The sequence below is a fragment of the Acomys russatus genome, chromosome 6, assembly GCF_903995435.1.
Source record: "Acomys russatus chromosome 6, mAcoRus1.1, whole genome shotgun sequence".
In the NCBI taxonomy this organism is placed as follows: domain Eukaryota; kingdom Metazoa; phylum Chordata; class Mammalia; order Rodentia; family Muridae; genus Acomys; species Acomys russatus.
The window spans coordinates 25567149-25580788 of record NC_067142.1 but is presented as its reverse complement, the minus strand read 5'-3'; the positions used below and the strand labels follow the sequence as shown (position 1 = coordinate 25580788).

The window sequence follows — 13640 nt, the reverse complement described above, 5'->3', positions numbered from 1 at the left end:
AGCGGAGGGCTTGCCAGATCTTTGAATACTCAGAGACACACTGTTAGGCTTACATGTGGTTTTTAGCTTGAGTAACATTGCACGCTTTTCTCTGTATAGGCACTGAAGGGGGTTGGGATGTCAAGGTTGGCTTGGCCTATTTATGATTCGTGTCTTTGGCTGAAAAGACATCAAGCTTTCTCTGAGGTCCCAAGTTGATTGACGAATATACAATCCTGTTAAGATATTGACGGTGCCTCAGACTTGGGCCCCACTGATATATAGTACTTTCACAGCATGCAGAAAGCCTTGGGTTCTATCCCAGCATCTCCTAAGCCAGATGTGGTGGTGTGTCCCTGTAATCTCAGCACTTGGGCTGTGGAAGAAGGAAGGTCAGAAGTTCAAGGTTATTTTTGGCTGCGTAGGATGGTCTCGATCTGGCAGGGGTACATATTACCTTGTCCCATATACAGTACAGTACTGAGAACTGTGCTTGCTCTATGTTGCAAGAAACTCAACATAATAGCGATTCAGGTTCCTGTTCTCAATGCAAGTTCAGCAGCAGACAGTAGAACCTATGACAAGATCGGCACGGGGCTTTTTCTATTGCTCTGCCTAAATATACTTAATATGTGAGGCTTGTTGTCAAGATTGCTGCTGATGTATCAGCAATCGCCTTTTAAGTTGCAGTATATGAATAGTGCAGTGTAGTGGGTTTTGTTATGACATTTTCATCCATTCACAGAACACATTTTTATCATCTTCGTCTCCCTCTCACCGTATCTCGTCCTCCTCCCTTCATCCCGCTGATCCTCTTTCCCTTCCCAAGTAGCCCTCCATCCAGTTTCATGGTTTTCCTAAAAATATAGATTCTACGCATAAGAGAAAACATTATATTTATCTTTTCTGAACCTGAATTATTTTGTTTAGTATGATGATTCCAGTTCTACTGGCTTTTTTTTTTTTTTTTTTTACTATCAACAAGATTTTATTCTTTATGGCCGAATAATATTCCACTACGTAGCTATGCTACATGTTTGTTATTCATTTGGTGGGTACCAAGACTGGCTTCATAACCTTTTCATGGCATATGTGCAGATGACTTTATTGTTTGCTCTTTTGATGATATCCTCAAGAGCTGTATGGCTGGGCTCTATCTGTCTTCACTTTCAGGCCCCACACAGAAGAAAGGAGTGGTAATCCAGGCTCCTTTCATCTTAGAGACTCTACCAGACCCAGGAAAACCAGTCTCCTTATATATTATTGGCTGGAACTTTGTGATATAGGAGGAAAAGAGAGCTGGGGTGTCCCCAGTCCCCAAGATCAAAGCTGGGATTTTGCTCCTGTGGAATAAGTTAACAACCACCAGATTCTGTTACAAGTGGCAAACACTAGAGGAGGAAGGAGGGGACTACAGAGGACAGACAAGGGCCACACAGGAAATACGCTACCCTATTCTTACCTGTCTACCTTTCTGTGTTGCCATTAATTTTAGATAGTGGAGCAGTAGGACAGGGAAGGACCGAAGGAGAGTGGATGGAAACTGTGAACAGGGGTACAGATCATTAGGATGGCGCCTCTCACTGCCGCGTTGTTTGCAGCTTTCATGGACTACTTTCCATATGAAAAGAGATTATTTCTCCAAATAAGGAAATGTGAAAGGCAAGGTGTGAATTATTTTCCCAGCTGAACATCTTAATTAGACACAAGGTCACCTTTGGATATAGCAAAATATTACCCAGAAGGACATGCTTGTTATGAAGAGAGAGATCTTTCACGCCTAGAGAGAAATGAGGAGCTCATTACAGGCTGGAAGCTGTGGGAAACTTCTTGGCAAATGAGCACTCATTCATTGAACGTCTGTTATAACTGACAACAACTTCCTTACTTTTTTTTTTATAGGTAGCCAACCAAGTTGTTCGAGCTCTACTCACTCAAAAGGTAAGTTGCCTTCTGACTTTTACTTTCAAGTGCTACTGTGAGTGGAGTAGCCCTTACACTGCCAAACCAAGGAGCCATGCTGATAGATGTGGTAGAAATTTGCTATTTGTTTGCTTAGGTTGGAGCTGTGTGTGTGTGTGTGTGTGTGTGTGTGTGTGTGTGTGTGTGTGTGTGTATCAGTGACTAGGAAATTTTTCTTACAATTTAAGCTCTTGGGAAAGTAGAAGGAGACTGCCCTGGTTTCACTTCTGTTGCTATGACACTTAGTCTGAGAAAAGTAAAAAAACAAAAGTGTTCATTTGGCTTAAACTTCCAGATTATAGCCCAGTTGAGGAAATCAAGGCAGGAACTGACATATTATACCCACAGTCAAGAGCAGCGGAAGTAAAGGCACAGCTCCTTGCTTCCTTGCTCTCAGCTAGCTTCATCCGCTCATATACTTGAGGATTCCTGTCTAGGGAATGGTGCTGCCCACTGTATGCTAGAATATATCACTTGGGGATCAAGACAGCATGCCATAGGTCTGCCCACAGCCCATCCTAATCTAAAGAATTCATCACTAAGTTTCTCTTCCCAGGTGACTCTAGGTTGGGTCAAGTTATCAGTTAAACTGACCAGCACAGAAACCTTTTTAAAAATGAAAGATTTCCTGGCCCCCAAAGGAAAAGCAGACTCTTGGCTTATGCTGTGGAGCAAACTAAAGAAGTCTATGGGTCAGTCCCATTCCTGGGACACGAAAGTCTTCCTGGGGACAGCACCTAATGGAGCTTAAGGCTCAACAAGACATCTTTGAGATGAGAAAAATGTTCCAGTTCCTTCAAGCCTTGAATGCTTTTTCTGTGTAGCGGGCATGTAGAGAACTGCCATTTATCTCCAGATCACGGAGGAAGAGGGGGTGTGACCTGAGATAGCAGTGTGGGGAAACAGCACCTTGGGAGTCATTTTGCCATCAATACAAGCGAAACAAAAAATCTTATCATCTCTCTGGCTGGCTGTACGCTCTGCCTCCACACCTATGACCCAAGAGTCAGAACAGTTTATACGTTACCTTCTCCACTGTTGTAACAGAGTATCTGACCAAAGAAACTTGAGGAAACAGTGGCTTCCAGTTCAAGCAGTCAGTCCATCATGATGCAGAAATCATAGCAGCAGGAACACTAGGCAGCTGCTCACATTGTATACATAGCAGTGGGAGCTCGAGGCAGCTGCTCATGCTGTAGCCATAGCAAGAAAGCATGAGACAACTGCTGACATTGTATACAGGGACAGGAAGTAGAGATGGGTGAGTGCTGGTGCTCAGCTTGCTTTATCCGTCATATTCAACTCAGGGCCCTAGTTCATGTAATGGCTCCCCCTATTTAGGGAGGTCTTCCCCCTTTGTTATTCTCAGTCTACAAACCTTCTCACAGATATGCCTAGAAGCTTATCTCCTAGGTGATTCTATGCCCTGTCAAGTGGACAGTCAGGGTTAACCATCAGCCAGAGTAAGTAAATTCATGTTTGTCCCAAATTGACAGGTTTGGAACACTTTATTTGGTGATTCTGATTCTAGCCACCTCTCACTGAGCCTAAACCCTAGTTCCCTCAGAGTTTGTTTATTCTGTCAATTTCTTCAAAACATAACTTTCCTAAAAGAATTCCCAGCTTCCGCAGCATGTCCTGAAGGCTGTGAGTAGGAAGAACAAAATCACTGGTGCCACCTTGTCTTTAGTAGAAATGCATCAGATGTCCGCCCTGTCTAATAGATAGTCCTAAATATTATTTAAATTTATACTGTACACAAACTGTAATGGGATTTTTTGGTAGACATCTGTTACTTTTCCTTTAGCAAGTAATTTTTAGCTATTTCACATTTGATAGCATCATCATATAAATAAAAGCATCCAAGTATGTTATTTAGAGTTGGGTTCTGTTGGAAGGAACAGATTTGTATAACAGTGATGGCTTACATACACTAAAGAGCAATTTCTTTTCTTTCTTTTTTTTTTTTTTAGTTTTCGAGACAGGCTTTCTCTGTGTAGCCTTGGCTGTCCTGGACTTGCTTTGTAGACCAGGCTGGCCTTGAACTCACAGTGATCCGCCTACCTCTGCCTCCCGAGTGCTGGGATTAAAGGCGTGCGCCACCACGCCCGGCTATTAAAGAGCGATTTCTTTCTCGTAAGATTCTAGGTAGTCAATGGAGGGCTGGTAGTTCAGCTCTGAGTCGTGATGTCTCCGACTTCTCTCACTTCCTGTGAGATGAAGCCACAATTCCCAGTTCTGATTAATGGTCCAAAATAACTGCTCTAACTCCAGTCATTTTATTCACATCCCAATCACTAGAAGAACAAAATATAAGTATGTAGAGGGTAAAGAGTACATACCAGCTATCTTAAAAACAAAAACAAAAACAAAAACAAAAACAAAGAAGAACAACAACAGGAAAAAAAACCCAGCTGGGTGTGGTAGTGCACATTTGTAATTCCATCACTCTGGGAGGCAGAGACACACAGATCTCTGTGAGTTCAAAGCCAGCCTAGTCTACAAAGGGAGTCCAGGACAGCCAAGGGTACACAGAGAAACCCTGTCTTGAAAAACCAAAATAAGCTGGGCATGGTGACACACCTCGAAAACAAAACAAAACAAAACAAAACACAAAAAAAGGAAGAAGAAAGACCAAAATAAACAACAACAAAAACCTCTTTATATGTATTATTTACTTATTGTCTGTTCATATGTATGGGTGTGTTCACACCTTAGCATGAATATGTACGTGAAAGGTTCTCTCCTTGTGCCACGTGACTTCTGGCTTTAAAAATTATCAACTAAGCCATCTCACTAGCACCTAGCTGGCTTGTCAGATGACATCTAGAAGTTTCCATGGGGCATGGCTCTATTTCCTTGAAAACATTTTAATCACAGAGCCACACTTAAGAAAACCGGTGACTAGACTGTTGCTGTAGTGAGGTGTACAGAATAGTGACTAGATTGTGTACAAAACAGAACTATTTCTTGTTTTACTGTGGAATACGGTGAAAATCAGATGCTGGTGAATAACCCTGCCACAGTGTACTTAGATACCTTTGTCTCTCGAAACCTTTGATCTCTTGGCTGTTTTCTACTTGTTGAAAACTCTGTGCTTACTTTACTCCATGGCAAAGGGAGAGCCTCTGCAGCCTTTGAAACACTTCTTCTTGTCTCTCTAATGGTGCCTCGGGGGTCTGGCACAGTACAGAGGAAAGCAGGGCCTGTTAGGTCAGCCACCAAAAAATAGCTGCACAAATCCCAGTAATAGCTGGTAAACACATCCATCTACTGCAGCGCAGGTGGGTTTCCAGGCACACAGGCATGAGCTAGCCCTGGACAGCATACCCCAAGGACCTCACCAAACAGGAAGCCATGCAGGAGTTTCTAGAGAGTGCACAGAGTCACATTCTGCTAAATATGCACCTCCTGGTTCCTGCAGGATGTGAAAATTGCTTCAAAAAGACAGGTTTCTCTTCATTTATGACCATAACACAGCTGGGGATATAGCACAGTGGGTAGGGTGCTTTTCTAATGCTCACTGCTTCCCATCCTCAGCACTGCAGAGACCTGTCTCCGTGGTACAGGGTTTGTTATCCCAGCAGGCAGGAGAAGGGCAGGAAGATCAGAAGTTCAAGGTCATCCTTGAATACTGGGCTTCATGAGACTATTTTTTTACAGAAGGTCTTTTTTTTTTTTTTTTTTTTTAAATAAGTGCAACCCACATACAAATAAGAAAATTAAGACAGAATTTGTCAGTGATTCGTCTCTTCTTTTCTCTCTCTTTATCTCAAACACACGCGTGTGCACATACACACATACAATGCATAAATTAAACATAAAATAAAAATATAAAAATAACATCATTCACCTATAACATTATTCAAGGATGTTTCTCTGTTGATCATCAGCTGGCAAGGTGCTTGCCATACAAACATGAAAGCCCACCTTCAAGTCCCAGAATCCACATTTTAAAAAAGCTAGGCATCGAGGCTTACACCTATTATTCCCACACTGGGGAAACAGAGGCAATGCTTACAGTGACACCTAAAAAAGCAAGCTTCAGGTTTCAAGGAGAGATCCAGTCTCAAAAGTACAAACAAAATGTATAGAGCACCCAAAGAAGGATACCAAAGGTGTCCTCTGCCCCTCCTCCACTCATACCCACAGATGTGCACTTGCACATATATAATTCTTCACACATGCACAGAACCTGTTCTCCTTTGGATCAGTAGCACTAAGCGACAGTATTAGCACCTTTCACTTTCATTTATACTTAAGAATCGTAAGCCCCAGCTGCTCAGTGCAAGTAAAGTCAGTATCTCGAGTTGAATATTTTCTCATCATCAAGTCTGTTATACCACTGAATATGTAACACTTCTAGAGTCTCCAATGGCACTTTTCCACTAATACCAAAATTGGAAGAAAGAAAATTTCCCTGCAGTTAACTCTCCTCCCCGTTGACCATCTTGGCTTGCCCTTGTGTTGTAGAGAAGCCAAACACTCCACAGTGTAGAGTGAAACTGGCATAGGGTGTGCTCTAGTTTCCTGCCTCATGCCTCTACATATTTCCCTTTCAGGGAGATGCCATTTGACCACTTGCACCCCATCCTACAGGAATGGCCTCTGTAGACATGGTTCCTAGAGAAGTCTTATATTTAAAAGTATTCACATATATCCAATGCTTAAAATCCACTGTCATTTTGTTCAGTGTGCAGCCCTGTGTAGGAATAAGACACTTTGTCAGCAATTGGAACTACTACAAAGTGGCAGAGCCTGTATATGGCTTTACCCCTATGCCATTGTGCCTACTTATTCCTATTCAATAATTTACTTATTCAATACATCAGTAGGACTGAAAAATTTGTGACAAAAGCCAACACGTAGACTGAAATCCACCAGTGATCCTGCCGGTTGGTTTTATCTGTCAGCATGGTCCAAACCAGAATCACCTACAGAGAATTGTCTAGATTAGGGTCAGTGGACTTGTGTGTAGGGTATTGTTTTAATTATTTACTGATGTAGGAAGACCCAGCATGCTGTGAGTGATACCATTTCCCTGGGCTGAGCCCTGGAATGTGTAAGAGTAAAGAAAGCTAGTTGAGTATAAGTAGCAGCAAGCAGGTGCTCTGGAGGCATTCATCTCTCGGTTCTTGACCAGAGACATGATGCAAGCAACTGTTCCAAGTCCTTCCCACAGTAATAGACTGTGTTCTGGAACTGTAAGCCAAACAAACCCTTTTCTCCTCAAAGTAGACTTGTTTTAGAATATTTTGTCACAGCAACAGAAAAAAAATTAGAACAGCTAATTATGATCTCAAATATTGAAACAAAAGACTAAGATGTTGGGGAAAATCTAGAAATATTGCTACGTTACCCAGAGAAAGGATGCAGGAGTCCATATTGAGACACACTATAAACTAGGAAGCAAGCTGTCTCTGAATGGATCTTACTTTGGACTGAAAATCTCACAAGTAGATATCAACTAGTTTGGGTAATGACTCCATTCACTGTAATTGCATAAACTGTTCCGCCGTCACATGGATTAAGAAAGACTTAATCTGGGGAGATGGATCAGTTGTTAAAATGATTGTCTCTTCAAGCATGGAGGCCTGAATTTGATTCCAAAAACCCACTTAAAAAGCTGAATGTGATGGCATATACTTGCAATTCCAGCGCTGTAGAGATGACACCATGTCTTCCCATCATGGTGAACTGTGGACCCTCAAACCATGAGCCAGAAGGAACTCTAATTCCCCTCAGTTGCTTCTTCTCTGATATTTTCCCCAGCAATTTAAGTAACTAATACAGTTGCCACTCACAGGTTCTGTAAGCATTATAAAAAACATTAAAGACCATACAAGCAGGTCTTTCCTATCTACAAACATTCAGGCCAGCTCAGTTTCTGTCAGTGATCATTAGATTGATATCACAGTCCTACATCTCTCCTTCCCTTACCATGTGATAGGCTGGAAAATCAAATTGTCCCCAGGCTCCTGTTTGTGTTCATGTTCCCACCAATCAACCTTCAGTGTTCTTTGAATGATAGAGATGACCATTGAAATTCAAGTGTTTATATACAAACCCTCTGTAGAGGCTGGAGAGATGACTCAGTGGGTAAAGGCACTTGCTGCCAAGCCAGATGAGCTGAGTTCACTTCCCAGGACCACTTGGTGGAGGGAGGGACATGGCTCCCATTGTCCTCTGACGTATACCCATACGGTGTACATACACCCACCCCAAAAACAATGAAAAAAACTCAACAGAAGACATCTTCACTTCTGTTTTCTGTGTTATACCTGAAGAACTCTGGTTTTGCACCTGTGCTGTTGACCAGTTTCAGTTTTAGTGCTGCAGCCTCCGGTTCCCCTTTCTCCTTACAAACTGACACCTCTCTGTTTGCATTTTCTTTTGCCTCCTGCAAGTCCGTATGCTTGTGTTTCCCCCAGCCAATGGGCACTATTAATATTTATCTACCCCACAGTCAACTTTTATTAATTACTTAATTAGTAGTAGTAAAAACAATTAGTGTTGGGAGCAGAAAGTGTTATGTGCATGCTGGCAACAGAAATTAGCATACATGGTAAGCAGAGGTTGAATGCTGTAAAAGAAAAAAATGGTGGAATACCCGTGTGCGGAATACACACTTCTGCTTCTGCCCTCTGCATCGTCTTCCTAGGGGACATAGCTCAGCATAACATTATTTTCTGCATGGGCTTCACACATAAGTAGCAAGGATGCAAGAGCATGCCCTGTGCAGGGAACAGTGCTCAGAACGATTTCCTTGCCCGCATAAGCAGAACCAATGCTGTAGAGCATGGTGGTGCATGTTCACACTCAGCCTTAGCAGCCTTCTCTCTCTAGTGGACAGGGCAGCTAGAGAACAAGGTTGCTATAGAACATGCTTTCAATAGCCATCACTTAGGCCAGCTGGGTCCGATCTATATGAGCTGCATGTGCCCCCAAGATAGTTGTGAACAGTGACAAACTCATACCACAATGTCACAAGGTTTGATACAGCTGAAGAGATGGCTCAGTAGCTAAAGTCCTTGTCTCTCAAAGACATGCACATGTGTTCATATGCCCAGGACCCTTTTTAACAATGAACAGGGTAATGTATGCATCTGCAATCACAGCATTTCTATAAGGAGATGGAAGACAGAGAAAAGACAACTCCCAGAAGCTCCAAGGCCAGTTAGGGTCAGCAGCAAGCAATGAAACCCTGTCCTAAAGAAAGTGAAAAGTGAGGACCAATAACCTAGGTTGTCCTCCTATTTCCAGTCACATGATGTGGTGGTGTGTATATGCCTTCAAGCCCACATGAGTGCACACACACACACACACACACACACACACACACACACCACTTCATACACACCCCCAGAAAGACTTTTTAATAAAGGTTAGTCACCACTGAGCTCTGGACAGCAATGCTGCCTACGGGCACTTTCTCTACCTTTCAGGGCCCATATTAGCCCATCACTGTCCATGTCAGAGAGCGAAGATCCACACATTGGACTTGCTGGCAAACCTGACCTCTCGTCATCATGCTGGTTACTGGGGGATTTTGGCAGCATCATCAGCTCTGACAGCATTTATAGCAAACACAGTAAATAAACACAAGCATCTACTAAGCTCCTCCTGTAGTCAGTGGTTTTTTTAAAAGATAGATGAAGAGAGAGTGGAAAAAAAGCAGCGTGCTGTGTTCTGGTTTTTCTTCTTACGGATATGTCAGCTAGCTGACAAGACAGGTCCGCCGCAAGATGAAGGCAGCACAATGTGATTTATGCTTAGGGTTACAGTGGAGGCAGTGAGTGCTTGATGGAGTCTAAACAACGGAACAGTCACGATGGGCACCAGGTAAGGTGTCCAAGAAGGGACACTTAAACTGGACTTCAGCAAGTTGGCCAACTAGTCTGGAAGGCAGCAGTGGATGGACCTTGAACTGTAGGAAGAGGCCAGATTTGGATGAGCCTTGAATCTGACCTTTACTTTTCAATCTTATCAGAGAGGCTATCACCATCAAATCGTACAAGGACTTAAGTTATCACTGCCTAGGAGGGAGGCAGCCCCATTGTGGAGTCCCCAAAGGCCCTATTCCATAGCTCCTGACTGAGCTGGGGGAAAGGTCTTGGAGGAACTTGAACTATTTAAAACAATTGTTCCCAACAGTGGCACAGAAGTGATACCTAGACTGTGTTCCCTCCCCGGGAATGAGACCAAAGTGTCCCAGGCAATATTGGTCCACAGCTTGGAGGGTGGACAAGTTACAGTGGTAGCTTAAAAGGCTTCACTTGTGACTGGAGAGATGGCTCAGTTGGCAAAGTGTTTGCCTTGCGATTATGAGGGACTTAACCTCAGAATTCATGTGAAAAGGGCAGGCAGGAAAGTGTACACTTGTACTCCCAGCACTGAAGATGTGGAAACAGAAAGCTTTCTAAGACTTCCTGCCTGCCTAGCCTACTAAGCAAGGTCCAAGGCAGTGGTACACCTGCCTATAAAACACAACAGTAACAAACCCTCAAGTGCAGCTAGTTTGAAAACTATTCATTAAATGTAATGAAGTTTCCTGGATTGTTGTTTTCATGCTGTGTCAAGCAGTGATGTGAGTGTTATTTCTCTACCCAAGGTTCCTGGATGGTACTCCAGAAAGCAAGGTACAGAGAAACACACACACACACACACACACACACACACACACACACACACACACACACACACACACACAGAGGCAATAGATGTAGATGCAACCTGAGGGACAACACCCAAGGTTGTCCTCATTCCCTTACACACATGATTACACATGTGTTTGTGTATCTGCATATATATATACTCCTGACACACATGAAGGTACATGTGTGTACAACACACACATACACACACACACACCTTTCTTCAGAGCTACTTCTTTCCACTAAATACATCAGCAACTACGTTAGTCACAATGTTGAGAATCTCAACTCGTTTCCCTAAATGACATGGGAAGGCTCCATCTAAAGCACTAGTTCCTTTAGTTCATCAATTCTCTATTCATTGTAAAAATATTGTTGTCCTCGCGGTTTGTACTTTATGATTGCTTTTATGAAGACAGCGAAAAAAGCATAATATATAGGTAGAAACATAAATTGACTTTATATCATGAAGATTTACCGCCTACAAAAATAGCAGACTGCATTAATGCATTTCTGATTTCAAGGTGCTTTATTTATTTATTTCTGTACAATTGGTCTTCCCTGAACATAACAATTCCATCAGACAATGGTCTGTGCAAGAAAATGTTGTTCGTGACTTATTTTTCTGGTTGCTTTGAAGAATAGAATGGTATTTTTTCCCTAATGTGTCTGAAGTATCATGTAAAATATAGCCATAATATGCAAAACTATCTTTCAGTCAGACTTTCTTTTCCTTCTTCGATGTGTTCTTTGTAGGATCTGAGGGAGGAATGTGTAAAGTTGAAAACAAGAGTGTTTGATTTGGAGCAACAGAACCGAGTGCTCAGCATCCTGTTCCAACAGCGAGTCAGACCGGCGTCTGATGTGCTCCTCCAGGTAAGTGTTTACGTGGAAAACAGCCTTTACGCCCCCAAAAATGTCTTGACAGGAAGTTGCTCACATTGAAAGCTTGCCAGCCTCCCCAGGGGTAAGGCATAGTGTACCGAAATCCCAGTGCCTCGCTGTCTCAGGTGGTCACATTAAAAGCGAATGTCGCTCACCTTCTCTACTTTTGAAAGTTGCATTCATACAAAGAAGAGTTCCAAAGAAGAGTACACAGGCAAAGGGAACATGGGGTGGCGTCCTCTGGGCTGGCTTTTTAAATGTGTGGTGGCATGTGCTTCTAATCCCAGAGCTGGGGAGGCAGAGGCCGGTGAATCTTTGAGCAGTCAGTCTAGCCAAATGGTGAGTTCCAGATAAAGGAGAGAGAGACCCTGTTTCTTTTTATAAGAATGACAGTGTCCTGAGGAACAACACCTCTATATCCACGTGCACACACTTGAACACACACACACACACACACACCCATGTACACACATACGCACTCACACAGAAGATGCAGAACAATTTCTCCAGTAAGTTCAGTTGGAAGTAATGGCTTTGTGGAGCACTGCTCATCTCAGTGCATTCTGTGACAAGTAAGGAAGGTTTAGGAAATACTGCAGCACACGTCATTACTTCGAGCTCACTATGATCCAAGTGGCAGCTGGGATATTTGCAACCTGCAGCCTTCTGTGCAGTGTTGTTCCTCTCCCTTCCAGGACTGTGCCCTAGTGACTCTCCTCTGTCTGAGAGCTCTCTCTGCACTCAGGGACCTTCCTAACTTGCACGGTTCGGGGAAGTCAAGCCCCCTGTTTCATTCTGAAGCCAACCATGAGAGAACATGCCACGTGGCAGGGAACACATGAATTGGCATAGGGAGCTAGAGGGTTAACCTTCGTTCTTTTCCACCCTCCCCCCCTCACACACTCCTTCTGTTAACATACACATTTACTCAGACTGGGTCCTATGAGCCTGCCCCAGAGCTTTTCTGGATTATGCAAGACTGTGGTGTAGTTTTATAGGGACATGTACACTTTGTGAAAGGTGACTCACAAATTACTTGGTCTGACCAACTAAGCTTGAGGTTAACCAGAAACCTTTTGGTCATTGGAACTGTAGTGGCCAGCACCAGAGCCGTTGTCCATGGGAGGCTATTTAAATTCCCACTTGAAATTTTTACACTAAACACTGGGGGGTGGGGGATATTCAGGGTGTAAATTGCTTGTTTGTAAGCATGGGAACTATCCTCAGAACCCCCCTAAAAATATAAATAAAAACGGCTGTAGCACAAGTTTGTTATTCTGGCAGGGCAGATCCCTGGAGCTCACCGACCAGCCAGCTTAGGGAATTACTCAGCAAGGTGTGGGCTAGTAAAGAGACAGCCTCAGGTGCATGGCAGCCTGAGGATGCCACCTGAGGATGTTCTTCTCTGTCCTACACACACACACACACACACACACACACACACACACACACACACACACACACACACACACGCACACACACACAAAATTATCTTAAGCTACAGTTAACTACAAGGTTCCACTAGAAGCATACTAAGTAGTCCGAAACCTTGGGTGGCTGGTAGCCACTATATTGCACAGTGTATAACTAGAACATTTCGACCATCATAGGAAATCCTCCTTGAAATGTTTTCTCAGTGCTTGAGTTCTTCATCAATTCTCCGCATTTTTGGCATAAACATCTCAGTCCTCCTCTGTGGAATGATGAGAAGCTGCAGTTCCTAGAAGGGAAGGGAGTTACTAACACAGTCCCGGCAGTTAACCCCACCCCTAAATTAAAGCAGAAGAGCTCTTTGAATTACAAAGTAGATCTCATCTCAGAAATTAATTTCCTCTCTGCTTTATCTGTTGGAACATAATTTATAATTTATGACTCAAAAGTTGTTGGCAGGCCACAGGGAGAAATTGTGTGTCTCCACTCTGTTTCCTGGACCCGACCACCATCAGTGCTTGTCAATGGGGATCTTGAATTTGTGAAAAGCTCCATTTCTTTTGCCATTTTTACAATCAAGATCCAATATTGTAATTACCTTTAACAGCTGTTGCCTGCTCATGAATTTTTCTGGTGTGCTTGTTCTAACTCAAGGCTCTTCTGGAACAGTGTTTAAGGATCCGCAGTCACTGTTTATGAATCCTGATGGTTTATTTATAGAGTAAACAC

General features: G+C 43.1%; 1 protein-coding gene across 8 annotated transcripts in view; it reads left to right on the top strand.

Moving 5' to 3' along the window:
- Positions 1 to 13640, top strand: part of Nckap5 (NCK associated protein 5) — a 958567-nt gene that overhangs the window by 750346 nt on the left and 194581 nt on the right. For all 8 annotated transcript variants that reach the window (XM_051147290.1, XM_051147282.1, XM_051147283.1 and 5 more), the window contains 2 exons: positions 1882 to 1920; positions 11352 to 11471. In XM_051147290.1, coding sequence (XP_051003247.1) covers positions 1882 to 1920; positions 11352 to 11471 — 159 coding nt within the window. The remainder of the gene's footprint in view (positions 1 to 1881; positions 1921 to 11351; positions 11472 to 13640) is intronic.